Below are 19,473 nucleotides of genomic sequence, written 5' to 3'. Positions count from 1 at the left end.
GGTAAAGATAACATCTATGGAAAAGCAGACTTAGCATGAGCAATTTCAAAATCAATAATTTCCTCTGGAATGTGTAACTCTTCTGTTTCTGAAAAAATAAAATACATGTTTTATTTTCGAGTTTTCCATTTTATAACTATATTTAAAAAGTTCTATTTAATTGTTCAATTCTACTTATGAATTTGCGCCTTCTAGTGGATTGTTTCTAATAAATAAATACAATTCACAGTATGTTGATGAAAAAACTCTTATTCCTCTAATCCTCTCCTACTCGCCCCACAAGAAATCATATTTACTCACAAGCAAACCTGATATTTTCATATCCACAGTATCATCACACCTATAAATTCATTCAATTAATAGGTCTTATTGAAATTCATTAACGGTCTTAATGGTAACGGAAGAAACAAGTACAGGGTCAGTTTCTAATAATAACTAACATATAATTGTATATCAAAACATTTACCACCAAAGTGGCTGTAGTTTAGTGGTAAGAATTCCACATTGTGGCCGTGGAGACCTGGGCTCGAATTCCAGCAGCCACACTTATTTTGTTTAAAAAACTTTTGGTCTTCTTTGTTTCTTGGAGTGTGATTCAACGTAAGCCTTTTTAGCACAGAACCCCCATTATCAGTGGTCCGTAGTCCGTACACTTACCTCTCATTTTTTTGAACTTTAATTATTTGTAATAGTTACTGCCATAAAATATGAAAACTGGGATGATATTTTAAATTATGAAAATTGGAGATGATAATTTATACGAAAAAATACATTTCGCGACCATGTTTTTCCAAACGAGTTTAAATTAAATAGTACTAGATCGTTTTTCCGTGCTACGCGCGGATAATTGTTTTTAAAATTTTACAATAAATTTTGTGATGTGAAAATAAAAAATTGCAGATTTTTTATGTATATAAGCTATGTATTATGTAGGACATAGTATATGAGGGTAGATATGCTCTGCTTTTTTGTTGTTCGAATGTTGCATATATTTTTTTCTTGCATTTTTTTGTAATAATTTTTTCATTAGTTTACTAAAATATCAAAACTGAGTTTAGAATACAAAAACAGCACAGATAATGTCGCGATGTTATTTTTAGCTGTGTTTCCTTGATTATTATTTTCTCAGCTGTAGATAGAAGGTGTAGTTCTAACTCATGTATTGAACTTAACACTTATCTTTCCTTTGAAGTTGTTGATAATTTTAAAGAGTTAATTAAGATTTTGAGTATTATGTTTGAACCTAATAAATATTTTATGATTACGTATCCAATTTATATGAGTATGTAAATTTTGTTTCATCAATGGCATTGTTTGATATATATATATATATATATATATTATTTTTTTAACGCTGATTTATTATGATATTACAATTATGAGAAATATTACATAGACGATCCGACAACCGATAATACTACATGCCTTATAAAGATCTACGCCTAACTGCATCACCTGAGCCGTCCTACGAAGACCACACCTACTTACTTGCACCATGTTGAAGATTCTTTGTAAGCTTTCCTCCGTAGTCTGCATAATTGTTTAATAAATCGTTTTCTCCGGAAATTGAAACATGGACCTGCTGGTGTAGAAGCATTAATGGACCATTAGTCAAACCATTGGACTAAGGGGCTTCCACAATATTATTCTTCTTATTACACAAATTGTGTCATTTTCAAATTTCAATATAATTTAAAGGTTATACCTATTTTAACCTTAGTATTTATTGTAAAAAATGATTGTGATATTAAAATACTTTAATATCTCAATGAATATTAGCTAAACAGAAGTAATTATTAGGGATAAACATGAATTTAAATCATATTTTAATTTTTGTGGAATATGTGAATGAAATTTAGTAAGAAAGAAATATAGTATTTTATTTTATTTTAAAAGTTATTTGTTTGACGAATTTTAACTGATTTTCGTTTACTGTTTGTGCTTAAATTATTAATATAAATGGATAATTTTAGACAGTTGAAAAATGGATAATTTTAGTTTTAAATTTTTTTCCATTATATCTTGGAGATAAAGTTTTTGTAAAATAAATTTTAGCTATATGAAACTAAAAATAGAGAAGGTAATTTTGTTGTTATTTTTATTTCGTGATTTTTTTAAGTGTTAATCATGTAATATAATTTTACTTAAAATTTCTATTTTAATTAATCATAATTTTATAAATTAAATGTAAATATAAGATATATAAATTGTTTTTTTGGTTCAAAACTATTGCCTCACCGTAGTTTCAATATTTTAATTTAAATGTATATAGTTTAGGATTTTAGGGTAAGGGGCATTTACTTCTTATAAGAACTAAACATAAATATTTGGAGTAAAGTCAATTTTTTTTATTATTATATCTACAATCATAATAAACGGGTTTGTAATTATATATTTTTGTCAATAGAAACACAACTTTTAATTCTTTTTTTAAACCAACTTCAGATTCTTATATTTGAAGAAAGTATTCATGACATATGCCATATTTTTCAAATATATAGAGTTTATGGAATATTGGTAGTAGAAATTTTCAATTGATAATTTAATATCATTTGTTGTTAGCGTAGTATCATTTGTTGTTTTAGTAAAACCCAAAGTAATAATAATTTAAAATTACTTTACATTTATAAAACCAAAATTTATTATAGTAACATGACTAAATAATAAAGATAACAAAAGTAGGTTGGAGTTGTTATTTTTTTTTGTTGATTTTGTTTTTATAGGTGTGATATTGTTTTCGTATATTGATTTTTCCCTTAACTTTTATAATATTATATCTAATAATGTCTATAGGTTTAGTTCTAATTATTATATAAGAAATATAATATGAAAATGCTTGAATTTTAATAGATAAAAACTAATTATTTTAACGTAAAAATATTACTACTTTAAATATTGCTCATTTTATTTTATAAATATCAAGGTTATAAAAATCGGTCTAGGAATGTTTTCAACTGGTCGTAGGGGCCTAGGCGCCGCCAACTGAGTCCTATCCGAAACGATTTTCTTAAAATCCGATTTATACCGATTTATATGATTCAAATTGGTTTAAACTGTTCTAAATCGGTTAAAATTGGTTAAAATCGATCTAAAATTGTCTATATATGTTAAATTAAGCAATAATATTATTACATATCTACAAATTTGTCTAATTTCTTCTGTTTTGTGTATCTAGTTTTGATAATTCATCTCAATAATTTTATAATTAAACTTAAAAGCTAAAATATGTCATATAAATGTATAAAATATATAAAACAAATCAATAATTTGCTAACGTCTAGGTCTCACCTAGGCTCCGAATAATCCGCCTAGTCGTTAGTCCTCTATAAAGCGTTTAGTTACCGCTTAACGATTTATAGAACATTGATAAATATTGTCAATTTAAAAAAGTATGCACACCTGCGTATATAATTAAATTCGAGTATATCTTATAACATACATAAGCTTACATAAAACATAAATAAAGCTAAACACAACTCATCTGTAAGATGTGTAAGTTTAACTACAACACGTATATGTATTCTTTGTTAACATTAAGCAAGTTTTCGATAAATAATAATAGGTTTTACAGAAACTATATAGCCTGCTTGTGACAGTAATAAACATGAATACAGATAACCATAAACACACAAAAACAAAAGCCCAACTGATCAAAATCTTTTATTCCCATTCAATCATTGAAGTAGCTTTTTGATGCAAGTCTTGATCCACACGGTGCTAGGTGGTGTTGTGATGTATTAGCATTTGGGGATAATCTTTACAAAATATGGAATACCACGCAAAAGAAAGGTTCCTCAAATCAAAAAATTCCTGAAGGTCAAGAAGCATACATAAAACCAATACTTTCCTGAGATACCACACAAGGTACTAACTATGAATGTTAAGGCTAGGAGCGAGAGACTCACAGAGTGTGGAGTGTTATATTTTTGACCAAGTGCATCATAGACGGATACACATCTCCCATTTCCAAGACACAGGATTAACCGAGATGAATCCCATCACAAATCTGAATGAGCCTCTGTGATTTTCCCTACTGCTGCAGTGTAGTCTCATGTAGCAAGGTTACCAGCAGACCGTTGCAAGTCTGTTCGCTCCTTCCTGCCGAAGAAAATCAAAACCAAGAGAAGTCGTTCAAATTCAGTAAACTATCCCGAAGATACTCAAAATTATCTGCAGAAAACAAATAAGATCATCACTCTGTGTATGGTTTATTAAGACAGTTTGTGATTGTTTCTAAAGTTTTGTACCTATTAGACCATTCTTCAAGACACTCGTTGTCCTTGTGGTGATCAAACTCGTGAGTCATTCTGCCTAAAAGACCTCTTTTAGTACACGGAAATTCGATTGTCTCTAGTGTCTACACAAAACAAAGTAAGCATACATGTGGCCTGGGAAACATAAGTGGTGTTGAGTGATCATTTCTGCAGTCATAGTCAAAGAAAGAATCAGAAAATATCAGCATAGTGTTTGAAACATAAAAAATTCCAATTTATAATGCATAAGGATGATCTGTCTTAACCTTAAATGATGTATCCAAGTTAAGCAGATCTAGTTGTCCACCACCAGATTTTGATATAACTGTATGCTCCAAAGACAATAGCGTCTGAGATATCTTCTTTGAGAGTAAAAGAAAAACAACACCCACTAAGCAATCTGTTACACTTACTGTACTCGGTGCAGAGAGGAAAGCGTGAAACATCGAATATATAAGCCACTCTTGATTTTTCTCCAAAAAGGAAACCAAGACGGGCATAGTCATCTCCATGCATCACCGACGGCATAACTAATGATGGAGATTCCACATAGATGCAGCAGGGAGACATGAAAGACGCTTTGATTAACTTCCTGTAAGTGGCCTGAATGATAAGTTTGCAGCTAAAAATGGCTTCTCATAATCTTCTTTGATTACTCTCCAACCCAGCTGTTCTACTCGCCTAGCTTGTTGGCCTTTTTAAGTTTCACTTGAACTAAATACGGAAACTTCACAGCACGGCTGTTTTCAGAAAAGCATGAGATTAAATGTCTAAAATGTCAGACATAAATTTCCAATGGCCATAAAGATGTCATTATTACCTATCCATAGCACATTGGCTTACGAAAATTGGAGTAAGATCTATATCATTGGTAGGACTGAATGGTTGCACGGTACATATATCATCTAAGCAAAGGACACTGTCATTTTATTGTCTCTAGCGTCTACAAAAAAAAGTAAGCATATATAAACAATAGAAGGAGAAAAAACTCATAATCTTTCAAAATAAAGCTAACCGGGGTGTTGTGGGATCTTGTTGCAGTCACAATGAAAGAAAGAATTTGAAAACATCAGCATACATTAACACAAGAAATTCAAACGTATAATGAATAAGGATGATCTGTGCTACCTTCTATAATGTATCCAAGATAAGCATATCCAATTGTCAACCACTTCCACCAGATTTTGATATTGCTGTGTGATCCAAAGGCAATAGAATCTGAGATATCATCTTTGAGAATATCAAACACACACGCACTAAGAAATTAGTAACATTTACCATACTCGGTACTTGGAGGAAAGGAAACAAAGACAGACATAGTCTTCTCCATTCATCACCTACATCATAAATAAAGATTGAATCTCTACATAGATCAACCAGGGATCACTATTTCTGAAGAGGCTTAGAGTAACATACTGGAAGTGGTGTGAGTGAGAAGTCTGAAGCTACATATGGATTCTCACAATCTTCTTTGATTGGTAATTGCTTTCCAGTAATGAAAAGGAATCGCATCTCAGGCTATTTAATCCAGAGGTGTCATCGAAGAACAGAGCCGCCAGTGTCTTCCCCGTTGATCTGGACGTTTCCTTGCCATGTACTGAAGGGATTAATGAATTAAAATCTAAGGGAAGCTATCAATATCGTTAGAGTAATATTTCATACCTGTATTTCTCGTATGAGAACGATGAAGGTGAAGAGGAGTCGATTTTAGAGTGCTTGCTGCTGCTAAATTGATTAGGTTGGCGTTTCTAAGAAGTGTTTTAGATAAAAGGGATTATATAGGAAAAAAACAAAAGGGAGGTGGAAAGATACATCTCGTATAAATGAAGGTGTAAAGAGCAGGAATCAATGATTTACAGTGTCGAAGATTAAGAAAGAGTAGGAAAGGTTTCAAATGGGCCACAGCCAAATTTTATAAACCCAAAATATTAGGCCTATTTGCAATTCAATGTCGACAAAGAAGGATGTGAAGTGGCATAAAGAAAGCTTATGATTGGTTGATTTTTCTAGCTGAGGTGGACACCCTCTCTATTGAGGATATGCAACTTTTAGTATAGTATAGATGTATAGTAGTTATATATAATAGTCATGACTAGACAGAAAAATAATAATAGACATAATACTGGTAATTTTTCCTAACCAGAAATTTAATGGCTACGAAAGCTTTTGTAAATTTCACAAAGACTTATTACTTGAACATATAGAATTTCAACACGTAGACAGCAATAGGGACCCACTTAGGTGACGACGTCATATTTAGAATCGGAATGGCTTACGTGGAAACGCACCAGAATCGTGTAGTAAAAGTCAAATGCATCTATTGCTCTAAGATCAAAAGTAAACCTCATCGAAGAAGTAACATAGGAAGCGTATAGCCGTTGGATCAACAAGACAAAAAAACTTAACGAGGAGAATAAACTTTCGACGGATCAGTTTACAAGAGATATGATCCACACAGTTGCAGCCATGCAGGTGATCACCTCACTCTTTAGCTTAAAATTAAATAACTCGAGAAGACACGTTCTTCTTCTTACGAAACCGACTTTGTAGTTTCTTCTTTTTTTCCATTGCACAAAACGAAAAAACGACAATATAACCAAAAAAAAAATTAAAAATAAATATAAATCGACTCGCGATTTATTTCCTTTTCATTAGGTTTCTTGTTTCAGATTTATTAATATTGGAACATGAACGATCCAATGGGAGAAACTGGATTTTCTGGAGAATCTGGCGAGATCGTCTTCTCGGAGACGGAGATGGCGGCGGCTGAACTGCTTATGCAGCTGAGCGAAGAAGAAACGGGGAGCTGTAGCAGCAGCACCGGCGCAGGAGGAATAGGAGAAGGAAGAGGACGCAAGAGAAGGCATGAAGATATTAGCTCGAGAATCGGAAACGAGCAAAATGACGGCGTAAAAGGGAATTGTGATCTTGCCATGAAGATGAAGAAGATGAAGGAAAAGAAGTTTCGATCTCTCGAGAGTATTTACAGAGCAACGAAGGAGATTAGGGGTTAATGGAAGAAAGATGATGGTTAATTACGTTTGTTAATCGTTTTTAGTAACCTGTTCAATGGGTTTTTTCGTGTGAATATGTATAGTGTGCTTTTTAATCTAACGTTGGAGCTTGAGAATTCGTGATGATAGTTTTTTGAAGCTTTTAAGATGTAAATTGTAAAAAGTAATGAGATGTTGTGAGATTGAGATACTTTTTTTTTCTTTACATATTGCAAACAATATACAAATTTACTTTGGAGTTTGGACGAACATGTTGTATATATTTGTAGTATACGGGGGTTTTCATGTATAGTTGTTGAAAGCTGTGTGTTGGATCTGATGGTACATTCAAAGTTTCCTATTTTGAAATTTCTACAACGTACGAATGATTTCGTTTTGAAGTTTGAGTTCCTTTGATGCGATATCTGAAAGTACTATTTTGAAATTAAAACATTGACGTAAACTTTAAAAACAAATATTTTATGACCGGTTATATAAGACTTGAATATACTTAGATTCACCATTCACCAGTATTATTTAACCGGGAATCTCACTGATAAAGTTTATAAAGTTTTTCAATCAAAACTTTCTTATATATTATGGTTTTGTAACTCTAGTCTCCAGAGTAACTAGAATACAATTCCAATCACTGATAACAAAATATATCTTGTTTGTACATGTAGCCATTGAAGCAAAGAAAAAAAACATGGTTTGATTCATAAAATGTGTACAAGTGAAACTAGCACAAACATTTTCTAAATACTTGTACGAGATTTGGTCTGAGGTTGAAAACCCTGTCGTTCATTAGACTTTGAAAACTCTATTCAACATGGAAATCAATTATCTTTGCTCGAATGTTAAATTTATATATATTTTGTAACAATTTAATAATCATGTTTATTTCGACAAATCAAATTTATTAATTCAGTAGAGCGTAATCTTGATACAAGAATGGAATTTACCAATGGTGTTTTGATAATCATGTTTAAACAAGAAAAAATACCTTTAGAAGTTTCAATTTTAAAATCGAGTTGGACCCCATTCGAAGTCACATAAACATATAAACTTGATGGGCCGGCTCCACGTTCAACTATAAATATATTTAAAATATTGTACGCGCCATTGAATAACAAAGCCCAATGATTTTTCTCAAAAGCTAGCGGGAAAAATCTCAAACATTTTCCCGGGAAATAAATAAAAGAGCGGACAAAAATAGACGAGGAAAAGGAAATCACAATATACCCTAATAGAAAAAGTTGGTACGGACATGGAAAACTGATCATAAGTTGGAGCTTTCTTTAGTTTCGTAATCACAATATACATCTGTAACAGAGCTTTGTTTAGTTTCGCATGCTATTCTTTATGACGTGAAACCAACCCAGAATATAACCAAAAAAATTTGGTCACATAAGTGAGGTTGAGGTCTAATTCATAACATTTTAAAGTTGGGTCTAACATAAACTTTTTTATTTAAATGTACCTCGAAATTCATTTATCACCATTATCAAAAACATGGGAGACCACGTTTCTGTCTAAACAAATCTCAAGTGTAATAAGCACAGAGAAAGTTAAACATCATTTGGTATTTCAAATCCATGGTGAGAGAGAGACCCCTTATTACTCGCCAAACCAAAAAACAGCAAAAGGGAACAAAGATCTTCCCTTCCACATGAGAGAGAGAGAGAGAGAGAGAGAGAGATCTTTCTTCTGCCTTCCTTGCAACAAATCTCAAATGATCATCAAATCTTACATAAAGTTACGGATGTCCAACGATTTCACGTCAGGCATTTCCTCATCCTTGAATTCCTCCCTGAACAAATCACAAGTTCCACAGTCGTGTGTTATAATAACAACATGATGAAGATCAAAGACACTTATAATGAGAACACAAGAAAGAAAGACTTACTTCTTTTTCTGAGACTCCATTGCTTCAAGAGCATCACTCTTCAGCTCATCCAGCTGTGCTTTGGCAATGCTTAGCTCCAAATTCTCCTCGTACTTAGGAAGATCTTCTTTCCTAATCCCAAGCCTGTTGTTCACAATTAAAGAAACGCAATTTCATTAGCTGTTTTTATGTAAACCGAACATTTGTTTAAAGTGTGATATTAACGCACTTTTTGTTGCCTTTTTCGAATTCTGCAACCAAAAGATCCATTCCTTTCTTGTCGCTTCTCAAGAGAGGCTTCTTGATATCCTTTTCAACTTTCTCCAAAGCCTCGAACATCATGGCCTCAGCACCAAGTTCATCAGTAAGACCCCTCCTGCAACATATACATCACAGGCACAAGAATAACTCAAGACTGCTTTCAACACTTTTCAAATATTTTAAACAATAACATGAACAAGAGTGCCAAACTAAAAAAATGGATAGGATAATGCAGTTCTGAAGACAAAAATTTGAACAATCACATTCAAGATACTACAGTGTGCTTTTCCTAATCAAAATGGAAATGAGTTTACTGTCAGGCATTGAATTTATTGAAAGTAAGAAAAGCAACTTGACTGGAGAGGAAAACCATCCAAAAGGGGGGGAATGATTACCTGGTGCGGATGTCCTTCAACTTCAAGAGGTAAGCACGAGCATCTGGGATCTCTTTAGTCTCGTTCTCAATATCATATTTAATACGTTGAGATTCGGAGAACATGTCTGCCCTGGATACGAAGAAACCGCATAACAAATTAGCAACAATACAACCAAACAAAATAACAAAACATCCAAGGAATGGTGGGACACGAGGCCTACTTTTGCCTGATGGTCTTCATGACATTTGCATACTGTTTAACAGCAGCTGGGTCCTCAGGAGCAAGGGTGATCTTTTCCTTACGGAGAATATCAACAGCAGCCAGAAACTTGTTTTTGATCTCCGTAAAGACGCCCTTCAACATCTCTATCAAAAGAAAGTGTAAAACTTTAAAGACAATAATTCGCAGAAGTAAAGAGCTAATTCAACTTCTTGACAATATAACCCGCAGAACAACAACACTCCTAGCAATCATGGCCTCGGGGTTTCTCAAGATTATATCCCATTGACCAAAAAAAGTAGTCTTTTTTCAAGAACAATGCTCAGTTCTCCATCATCGAGTTAAAAGAAATTGCGATTTTCTCAACTAAACATAAACAGATAAACAAAAGAAAGCAACCAGAGATCCAGAAGCAACGAATTCAACTACGCGTGTCAATGAAAAACGAATCATAACGTTCTACACGAAACTACAAATGAAAGAAATCAAAAATTAGATCACATTAACCGTCTCCCTTTAAATGAAAGAACAAGCAACGAATTCAACTACGCGTGTTAGAGAAAAGAAATCATAATATTTCTATTCATAAAATGAAACCAAAAATCAGATCACACGAACCATCTCCTTTAAAAGTAGGACGAGCAGCTTCCTTAGCAAAAGCGCGGACGGGAATAGCATTGTGCTGCTGCTGCAAAACGCCCAGACTCCCTTGTAGCTGCCAATAACGATTAGTTAATATAAGTTTGCAGCTAATCAATGATAAACAAAAAAATAAAATATCCGATTTGAAAACACACACTACGAGCAGCAAACTAACATAGAAGAACCTCTCGATTCAAATCGAAACTATCCGATCGAGATTTTTCCAGATTATAACATCAAAATTGACGACAACACTAATCATCGCATCACAACCACACATCGGAGGATTTAGAAGAATCGAGCGGAGGGAGAGAGTGTAAACCTGCTTGGATCTGGAGAGGAAGCGAGAAGCGTAGGCCATTTTCTTCAAATCGAATCTAGGGTTTGTGCTGCTGCTGCTGTTGTTGTTGAGATCCCTATCTATCTATCTGATTCTGAGCGAAAGTAACACCAGGCGCTTGAGCTAGTTTTTTATTTTACAGAGACTCCTTGCTTCATTGTACACCGTTGATTACCTACTGATCAACGGTTCAGATTTACCCCAGTGTATGTGAGACGTTTTTTTTTTTGACTGTTTACTTTTGAGATTAACATTTTCTGAACAATTAATTTTGATATGAGATCAGACTGTGGGTTATTATCACACATCCTGGATCACGGCCCATATGACTTTGGCCCAATAAGGAGGGTTTAGGTTTCCATCAAACTTTGATCTTCTGGCCAATAATAGGAGTTGACCAGTAAGTGATTTTTGATGTGTGTTGAATAAGCGTGGAGGCTTGTCATGGTTTATATTTACATTTTATATGATTATTGAGAATATTTATGTTCAGTTTGTGCGATGCATGATCTCTTTTTTTTTTTTGGGTTAGATATCTCACTAAATGAGTTATTAGTCTGTATTATTTTGTATGATCAACATGTAATTCTCTATTCAAGTCTTTTCTTCCTTTCAATATAAGTATTAAGGCTAATTGGCGATTTTTAAAGTTGTAGTTAAGCAACTTGACATTTCGGTCAAGTTAGCTAGGTCCAGGCGTCACTCCATAGCTCACGAGAGAGACAGAAAGAGATTGATTGACTATATATAATTAAACCACCAACAACCAAAGTGTGTTTTCCTTTTTTTTTTTTTGGTAAAATGTTAAATTTATTATACCAAATTTTAGTTTTTGACAGACATTACAATAGACTAGAGATTTTTTCCGCGCTTCGCGCGGATTATGTCTTATAAATTTATTTTATTTATAATATTATTTGTTAATTTTTTTCATTTATATTAACTTCTTGTTTTTCCAATGTTAGTTTTTCTTAATTTAAATTTATATGTTAATAATTTTTCATTTTTTTGTTGTAGATGGAGAATTATATTTTTTATTGATGGTTTTTTGTATGTGACAGTGACATAAACTTTTTGAAATTTTAAAATAATATTATATATAGTACAATTAACACATTAAAGAAGATAAACATATTCAGACACATTTTACACAGGTCTTATATGCATAATTTTAAACATTATATATGTATATATTATAAGTTTGAAACATGTAAATGCTTTCTAAAGCTAAATACTTGTTCTGAGTTTACATAACTTATCGAAAGTTTTATCTCTTTTTAAATTCAAATCACAGAAAAAATATAAAAATGTCAGTATAGATAGGTTTTTTGGGCTTTTAAATCAACACTGAAAAATTACATGAATCAGATAACAACAGTTTTATAAACAACTGGATAAAATTTGACCGAGCCAAAGATTTTCACACAATATATTCTTTCTTCTTCAAATTGCGAAGAGCCTATAGGCACAAGAAAAAAATCATAATTTTTGTTTTCACTTATATAACATTTTTTCTCCTTTACACATGGAGTTTATTACACTGCTATAAGCAATGTAGAACTCTATTCATATAAGATTCACATCTATGCATTTTGACAAAGAAGAATTTCAGCCATCTTTAGTTTCGGAATGTACCAACTTCAGTCATATACACTATATTTTCTCTATGATTCAAAACTTACAATTTTAATATATGTGCAGATTTCCATGTGAAAAGGCACGCACGCCATCTATCATTCAACCTATTACTTTTTCCAAAGTAAACACTATAATCCTCGTTTGGTTAGCTCCACAAACTAATCTCTTTGGATCAGCTTATCAAAAAATATGGATACTAATGTCAGAAAAGAATATAAACACTATCAACAATACATATTGGCACAAGAATATTTGGTTCAAGGAACATATTCCACGTAATGCGTTTATATCATGGCTGGCTTTGCGGAGAAGACTACCAACCAAGGATCGCTTGAGGCGTTGGGGATTAAATGTCTCAGGAACGTGCGCCCTTTGTAATCTGGAAATAGAGACTCACCATCATCTCTTCTTTGAGTGCTCTTTCTCTCGCTTGATATGAGAGCATTTTGCTGCTGAAGTTTGGATTTCTCCTCCGGCTGATCTACACTCTGTTGCAGCCTAGATCAATCAACCTCGCGTCAACGTAGATGCACATGCTACTCCAGTCATCAAGCTCTACTTTCAGTCATGTCTCCTCACCTTCATCAGTCATCCTTGCCTCTTTCGACCGTATGATGCGTGACCGTCTCCTCTCTTACCCGGTAAGTTCTTCTTTCTCATCTTTTCTACTTCTTTTTATATTTCTTGTATAAGACTTTCTTAAGGCTTTTTTTACCTTGAGTTGTTGTTGGTTGTTTTTGTTTCCTTGCTGTAATAAGTTGTTTAAAAACAACAGTGTAACCTTTTAGAAAATAATAATCTTAACATCTTACCAAAAAAAAAACAACAAATATTGACTTATTTATGTGAATATATATTTTATTTTAAATCATTATAGTGGACGAATAAAGCACCATAATTTGTACAACAAATTTTCTTAGATTCACCTCATCATACTCACTATTTTACCATTTTAATTACATAATTTTACATGAGCTTCTTCATCCTTCCCGGTTATTTTCTCTTTATTTATAACTACAATATAATGTTATAAATTATATATATTATAAATTAATAATTTATTTACCCTTAAAGTCTAACTATTAAAATATAACATAATTCAATATAGATATATGATTCTATTAATAAATTAGCAGTTACAAATTTGAAATTTCTAGAAATATCAAAAGTTGTATGTTAGTTAATTATTTTCTAAATGATATTTATTTTTAATTCTTTTTAGATGAGAATATTTTGGCTGAGGTGGATAGTCTCAAAAGCCTTGAATTTAGTCCCTTTTATATAGTAGGATTAACTAGAAGCAGAATTACTGAAATTAAACTAAACATCAATGCCAATCACAACAACACTAGCTTAAACAGAGACGAGAAACAAAGACGTTTGGAGACGGAGACCAGCGAAGCAAAGCTCAGACCAGGGAAAATGGAGGGAACCGCAGGAGCAAGCCAGTTGCCACGAGTCCGAGAGAAAGGCGGCTCAAACCTTGCAGCAGGGTACCTACAGCTTCCGGCAAGCTAGCGAATCGCGAACCACTCCATGAATCACAAGCACGAACTCACAAACCAACCTGACATTGACATACACCAGCGGCACGAGGCAGTGGGACTATCCGACGATGCCGTCGTACGGTTTAAGACTCGAAGATTGCCGCCTTCAAGGCCCTCACCGGGACCGTATACACCCGTTGAACCGAGAGCCCATATAGAGCAAGCGGACCGAACAGCACACCACCTCTGGAGCAGCCTCAACCGAGTTAGAGAGAAGACCGAGAGCTTAACTGAAAACCTACCTTCATCGGAACCTACTTCGAAGCCCTGCCTTCAGCTAGTAGCACGCTGGAATTAGCACAAGGAGAGAAGCTTGGCGACGGTGGACGCCACAACGACGGGACCTCTAACTTTGAGGCGAGCAAACCACCAGTAACGAGACGATGGCCAAAGCAACACCACGCGTTGCCACCGGAGCAACCTCAAAGCAGGAGAGAGACTCACCCACTCAAGGACTCCACGTACTTCCCCCGAAGACCACCGAAGGAGACAAAGACAGAGAGAATCACCAGAGTTGCAAGCATGAACGTATGTAGGCTTAAGAAAAAGGAAAAATAAAAACAATGGAACATAAACTTGAAACATAAATTTTAAAAAACTTCACACTAATCACAACACTCAGGTCGTTGCATGTATTAGTTCTTCGTTAATAAACCATGAAGTAAACCGACATATAATTAAATAAAAATATTGAACACATAAGAGTTAATTTGGAGTAGATATTATTGATCAGATATGTTAAGTATGAATCAGCAAGAACAACGTCTTGACTGCCCCTCATGGATGTCTGCAAAAGATTCAGAAATAACTGGGATATATCTGCAAAATTCAAGGACAAAATAATCAAACATGAAACCTTATTAGAAAACAAAAAGAAAAACTAAAGAGTCTATGAATCAAAGTTGATATAGAAACTCACATGTTTTGTTTAAGTTCACTGGAAAGAGTTTTCTGTGCAACACCCCAAAAAGCTTCATCCACATTAACATCTTCCTTTGCAGAGGTTTCATAGTACGGTATGTTTCCCTTTGCACCACACCATTCAATGGCTCTCTTATCTGCAACCTGCATAAGTGAAATTAGGGTTTCTAATGGTGTCTAAAGAAGAGATTCATCAAGAATATATCGTCTTACAACTCGGTTGTTTCCGCCATCTACTTCGGTTTTGTTCCCAATCAAAACAAAAGGAAACGTCTCAGGTTCCATAGGATTTGCCTGGGAAGCATCAGTAAACGGAATCAAATTGATCAAACTTGGTAAAACAAATACACAATAACTGTAACTTCTGGCGCAAGAAATGAATGATTAGGGCAAAACCTGTTTGAGGAACTCAGAGTGCCAAGTATTGAGAGTTTCAAAAGATTTGAGATCGTTCACATCGTAGACAAGAACGCAACAATCAGCACCTCTATAGAAAGCGGCTCCTAGACTGTGAAATCTCTCTTGTCCGGCCGTATCCCATATCTAAAAAAAATCAGAGTTTCATAAGATTTTTCTGCAGCTAAAAATGTTTAACTTGTGAAACACGTATGATTTTATAATTTTTACTTGTAAAGTGACAGATTTATCTTCAATATGAAGCTCCTTGGTTACAAAATCTGCTCCAATCGTGGCCTTATATTGCCGGTTAAACTTCTTGTACACGTATCTTAAGTCATAAATTAAGGTTTCTTACAAACACCGTATAAACATAGATCTAACTTAGGGCTTGAGCATAAAACAAACCAGTATTTAACGGAACTCAGACCAGTTTAGAAGTTTGAACGGTAAGATTTAAAGAGGATACTGGTTCATCAATGAAGTTTTGCCTACCCTGCATAAATAAAGATTCAGAAAAAGAGAGAAGTCTCGAGAATCTTGAAGAAAAGTCTGAGAAAATTATTACCCGCTATCTCCGAGGACAATGACTTTAAGCAATGTTCTGTTCTTCAAAGACTCCATTGTCGAGAAGCTCAAGGTTCTATGAGATTCTTCTTTCTTTTGGTCTGCTGGAAAAGTTTCTTTTATGGTTTCTGGAAAGAGACAAAAACAAAGTCTACGAGATAGGTCTTTAATTTATGATCTTTCTTCTTCTGTCTTCTGAAAAAATAAAGAAAATTAGAAAAAGGGTTCTTTATCACGTGTTATGATATTGGTTGATGTGAAGAGAAACCATGTGAATCCTTTACCAACTAAAAGAAAATAGTTAGACCAAGCCAGCGAATCCGAATCCGAATCTGAAAACCAAGTCCAACTCAATTATTACGAAAGATATATAGATATGTTTAGTCTTTTAAATAATTTAATTTACAGGTAATAGACGACAAAAGTAAATCATGTAATTTACAGGAGAACTGAGTTGTCTTCTTCTGAACAATTTACATTAAATTTCCTATAGTTAGTCGCCAATTATTTTGATAAGCTCATGATAGGCAAAGTATAATTATTTTGAAGACACTAGCAGGAAGATATTTCAAACACGGCTTAGACAGTGTAGTACGTTTTCAGGATAATCCACTCTATAAGCGTTAATTGTGTTCTTTCTGAGTTGGAGTTGACTGGATACGTGATACGAAGTTGTGAACATTTTGCTATTTTAACAATATTTAAAAGGGGCAGCCTTTGATAAAAAAAATAAAAATAAAGGGGAAGTACCCCCCGTATATTGTCTTAAACCCGAAATGAAACATATAGCTACATGAATTTAAAAACATAATTTGTAACCATTTGAAATGTGATCTATCAAAGTTTATTTTATGTATGCCCGTTGTTTTAAACATAAGCGGAAATATATGTATAAAATAGTGGAAATATATGATAACATATTGCAGCTTTAAACCATGAATTTTAAATACTTTCATGTTAAGATATAGAAATATTATTTAAGGAAATGTCTGCATTAGTATTGACAAAAACGAAATTGTGAATGGCTTCTCTCCGTTTGTTCACAATTTCTATGGTTGGTTGTTCATAACTCTGTGACAAAAAAAAAGTTGTTCATAACTCATTGAGTCATTGTGCACAGTTTTATATTAGTATCAGTTTTGAAAAGGTTGTTTGCTATGTGTAACAAACAGTCACTGCCTAGGTGTTACATCCAAAATCCTAACTGACTCAGGTGAGACAACTGGATGGTTATTTGCTAGGGGTCGTGAGTTGTGACAGTGGTTTCATGCTTAGTAATAATTCAGGTAGGTGCATATTGGGTGTTAAACGGGTCTTCAGGTTCATGTAGTTTTCGGCTAAGATCCATCCTTACGAGTTTCACATTAGTAAACTATTAACTAAAATAGTCTGTCTATATACAAAAACAACTATCATACAAAATGATTTCCATCACACCACCCCAATTAAGTACATTACAAAATCAACACAACAATGTATATGCGGATACATGTGATGCGTGATTACGATGATGATATATACTATATATACACACATCTATATTCACAAACTTGTAAGTATGGTCATGGAGCGGAATGTGAATAACTATAATTATGTGTCTGGAAACACAAAGTGTTGAGAGAGGTAAGATCAAAGTCGTCTGAATCGCAATATACCACAGAAGGGCTTGGGTGGTTATGTCTCCCTTCATAGGTTGTCAATACATATTCCGGATTGCTCGTATCTCTCTCGATCTTCTTCTTCACGATGCAATTGGGGTTCGAACACTTGTGATAATGCCTGTTTGAAATAATAATTAACAGCAATCATTTAGTATAACTCTGTAAGATTCTATATGATTTGTAATGTAGTGTTTTGATTATAATCAGTTATACAAAACACATAGTGTGTTAATAAAAAATGTTAGCACAACGATAACAATATCGTGGTTTATATGTCCACTTGAAATCAAAGATAACATACAACAAAGAACTTAAGTTTGATATTCTCAAGTGTTAATTGTTATAAGCTTAGATCACAACTTGTGAGGAGTGGACATCAGATCAGAGCATATAAACATTTTTCAGTTAACAGAATTGATACTTGAAAAATTAATTAGTTTTAAGTAAAGGTCAATTAATTATTATAGTATATATATGCCTTACATATTGTATATATAGGACACATGTCCACATGAAAATATAACACCAACACACACCGATATATATATATATATATATATATATAACACATAGTGATCAAGTTGTCGACTAAACTTTAAATATAAAGCATGTACGAGCTAGTCAATAATCAGAAATAGTTATGAATCATTATGCATTCTAAACGAAGTTAGAACCAATGATTTACCTCGGAAATGGATTACCCCTTATTGGTTTCTTGCCGTACTTCCTCCATTTGTATCCGTCATCTAAAGCAATTTCTTTAACTGATTTCGTTTTAAACACGTGGATAACCTGATCATCTTTGTGTCTTTTCCTCTTCTTTTTCTCATCTTTGTCCCCTCTGCATAAAATTATCATAGTTTGAAACATATATCACTGTTATTATAACATTCATCAACAACAAACCATATGCTAATGTATGAATATAAAAGTTGACTTACATTTCAAAGCTAATAGGTGAGGTAGCTAGGCTTGTTTGAAGCGGGCTTGTGACTTCTGTAGCCAGTAATTTCTCTGATGAAGTCCAACTCAAAGTGGGCGAGTGATCCCCGAGGCTGATTCCTTCCATGATCATCTGAAAAGCGTCATCATCATAATCATCGAATTTGAAAGTTTCACCGAAATCTGTGAAATTAGGGTTAATGTTTGAAGGGTAGATCATTTTCTTTGTTCAAAAGAATGGTGTATAGTGTTGTTGGCCCTGCTGAAGTTAAGAGGAGAGGGATCTTGTTAAGCAGATGTACTATTTATATATACATCAAGATAAAGGAAAAAAATATCACTAAAAGTCTATTTGCATTTGAATAAGCGATAAAATAACTTTCATAGCTACTTTAATACGTAGATTCGACGAACCTTCTTGAATGGAACAAGCTATAACGACAAGTAACTTTTTTTATTATTTTACCTCGGTGGGGTCAGTACATTCGATTGTTAAAAAAAAGTAACTTTTTCATTATTTCACTTTTACACAAAAATCGTAATATTTGATTAATAACTAACAGAGCTTCTTTTTTTTTTTAAAAGGGCTTACTTATTAAAGACTTTACATGCATCATGAAAGCCAAACTACATGTAGCAAATTGTAGTGAAGTTTATTTAACTTCGTAGTTGACAATTTCTTATAATTTTGTTTGGTGGACTGCGTCAAAACTAGTATATATGGATTCTATGATGCAAACTGAAGATAACTTTGGGAATACATCTCGTGAGTCTTTCAAACTTTGGCCTACTCAAAATAGTGGCAACCGTTGTGTTATTATAACCATCGAA

General features: G+C 33.5%; 4 protein-coding genes across 6 annotated transcripts; 1 reads left to right on the top strand and 3 right to left on the bottom strand.

The window, feature by feature from the left end:
* The first annotated feature begins 6,735 nt into the window (after positions 1–6,735).
* On the top strand, positions 6,736–7,457 carry LOC106364054. Its single transcript, XM_013803698.3, has one exon. The coding sequence runs from the start codon at positions 6,941–6,943 to the stop codon at positions 7,265–7,267; it is 327 nt and encodes a 108-aa protein (XP_013659152.2). The 5' UTR covers positions 6,736–6,940; the 3' UTR covers positions 7,268–7,457.
* A 1,234-nt stretch (positions 7,458–8,691) lies between these two features.
* LOC106365957 (probable ATP synthase 24 kDa subunit, mitochondrial) lies at positions 8,692–11,128 on the bottom strand. Of its 2 annotated transcripts, none has more exons than XM_013805481.3 (7): positions 10,953–11,128; positions 10,607–10,703; positions 9,990–10,134; positions 9,788–9,898; positions 9,361–9,507; positions 9,153–9,275; positions 8,692–9,056 (listed from the first exon to the last, which is right to left on the bottom strand). In XM_013805481.3, exons 1-7 carry the CDS (start codon positions 10,989–10,991, stop codon positions 8,993–8,995), a joined length of 726 nt encoding a protein of 241 aa, XP_013660935.2. In that variant the 5' UTR covers positions 10,992–11,128; the 3' UTR covers positions 8,692–8,992. The 2 variants fall into 2 exon arrangements, with proteins under 2 accessions (XP_013660935.2, XP_013660934.2); XM_013805480.3 differs by having other exon boundaries at positions 10,607–10,706; positions 10,953–11,099.
* A 3,588-nt stretch (positions 11,129–14,716) lies between these two features.
* Positions 14,717–16,204, bottom strand: LOC106365956 (ras-related protein RABG2). Of its 2 annotated transcripts, none has more exons than XM_013805479.3 (7): positions 16,041–16,204; positions 15,942–15,968; positions 15,704–15,803; positions 15,473–15,619; positions 15,290–15,370; positions 15,075–15,220; positions 14,717–14,974 (listed from the first exon to the last, which is right to left on the bottom strand). In XM_013805479.3, exons 1-7 carry the CDS (start codon positions 16,094–16,096, stop codon positions 14,905–14,907), a joined length of 627 nt encoding a protein of 208 aa, XP_013660933.2. In that variant the 5' UTR covers positions 16,097–16,204; the 3' UTR covers positions 14,717–14,904. The 2 variants fall into 2 exon arrangements, with proteins under 2 accessions (XP_013660933.2, XP_048597491.1); XM_048741534.1 differs by having other exon boundaries at positions 15,075–15,213.
* LOC106364053 (probable WRKY transcription factor 59) lies at positions 14,717–19,175 on the bottom strand. Its single transcript, XM_048741535.1, has 7 exons — positions 18,642–19,175; positions 18,386–18,541; positions 16,041–17,818; positions 15,473–15,619; positions 15,290–15,370; positions 15,075–15,213; positions 14,717–14,974 (listed from the first exon to the last, which is right to left on the bottom strand). The coding sequence occupies exons 1-3, from the start codon at positions 18,860–18,862 to the stop codon at positions 17,602–17,604; spliced, it is 594 nt and encodes a 197-aa protein (XP_048597492.1). The 5' UTR covers positions 18,863–19,175; the 3' UTR covers positions 14,717–14,974; positions 15,075–15,213; positions 15,290–15,370; positions 15,473–15,619; positions 16,041–17,601.
* Between the last annotated feature and the right edge of the window lie 298 nt (positions 19,176–19,473).

This window comes from Brassica napus, chromosome A9 (genome assembly GCF_020379485.1).
Source record: "Brassica napus cultivar Da-Ae chromosome A9, Da-Ae, whole genome shotgun sequence".
NCBI lineage: Eukaryota > Viridiplantae > Streptophyta > Magnoliopsida > Brassicales > Brassicaceae > Brassica > Brassica napus.
This window is presented reverse-complemented; position numbering and strand designations above follow the sequence as displayed.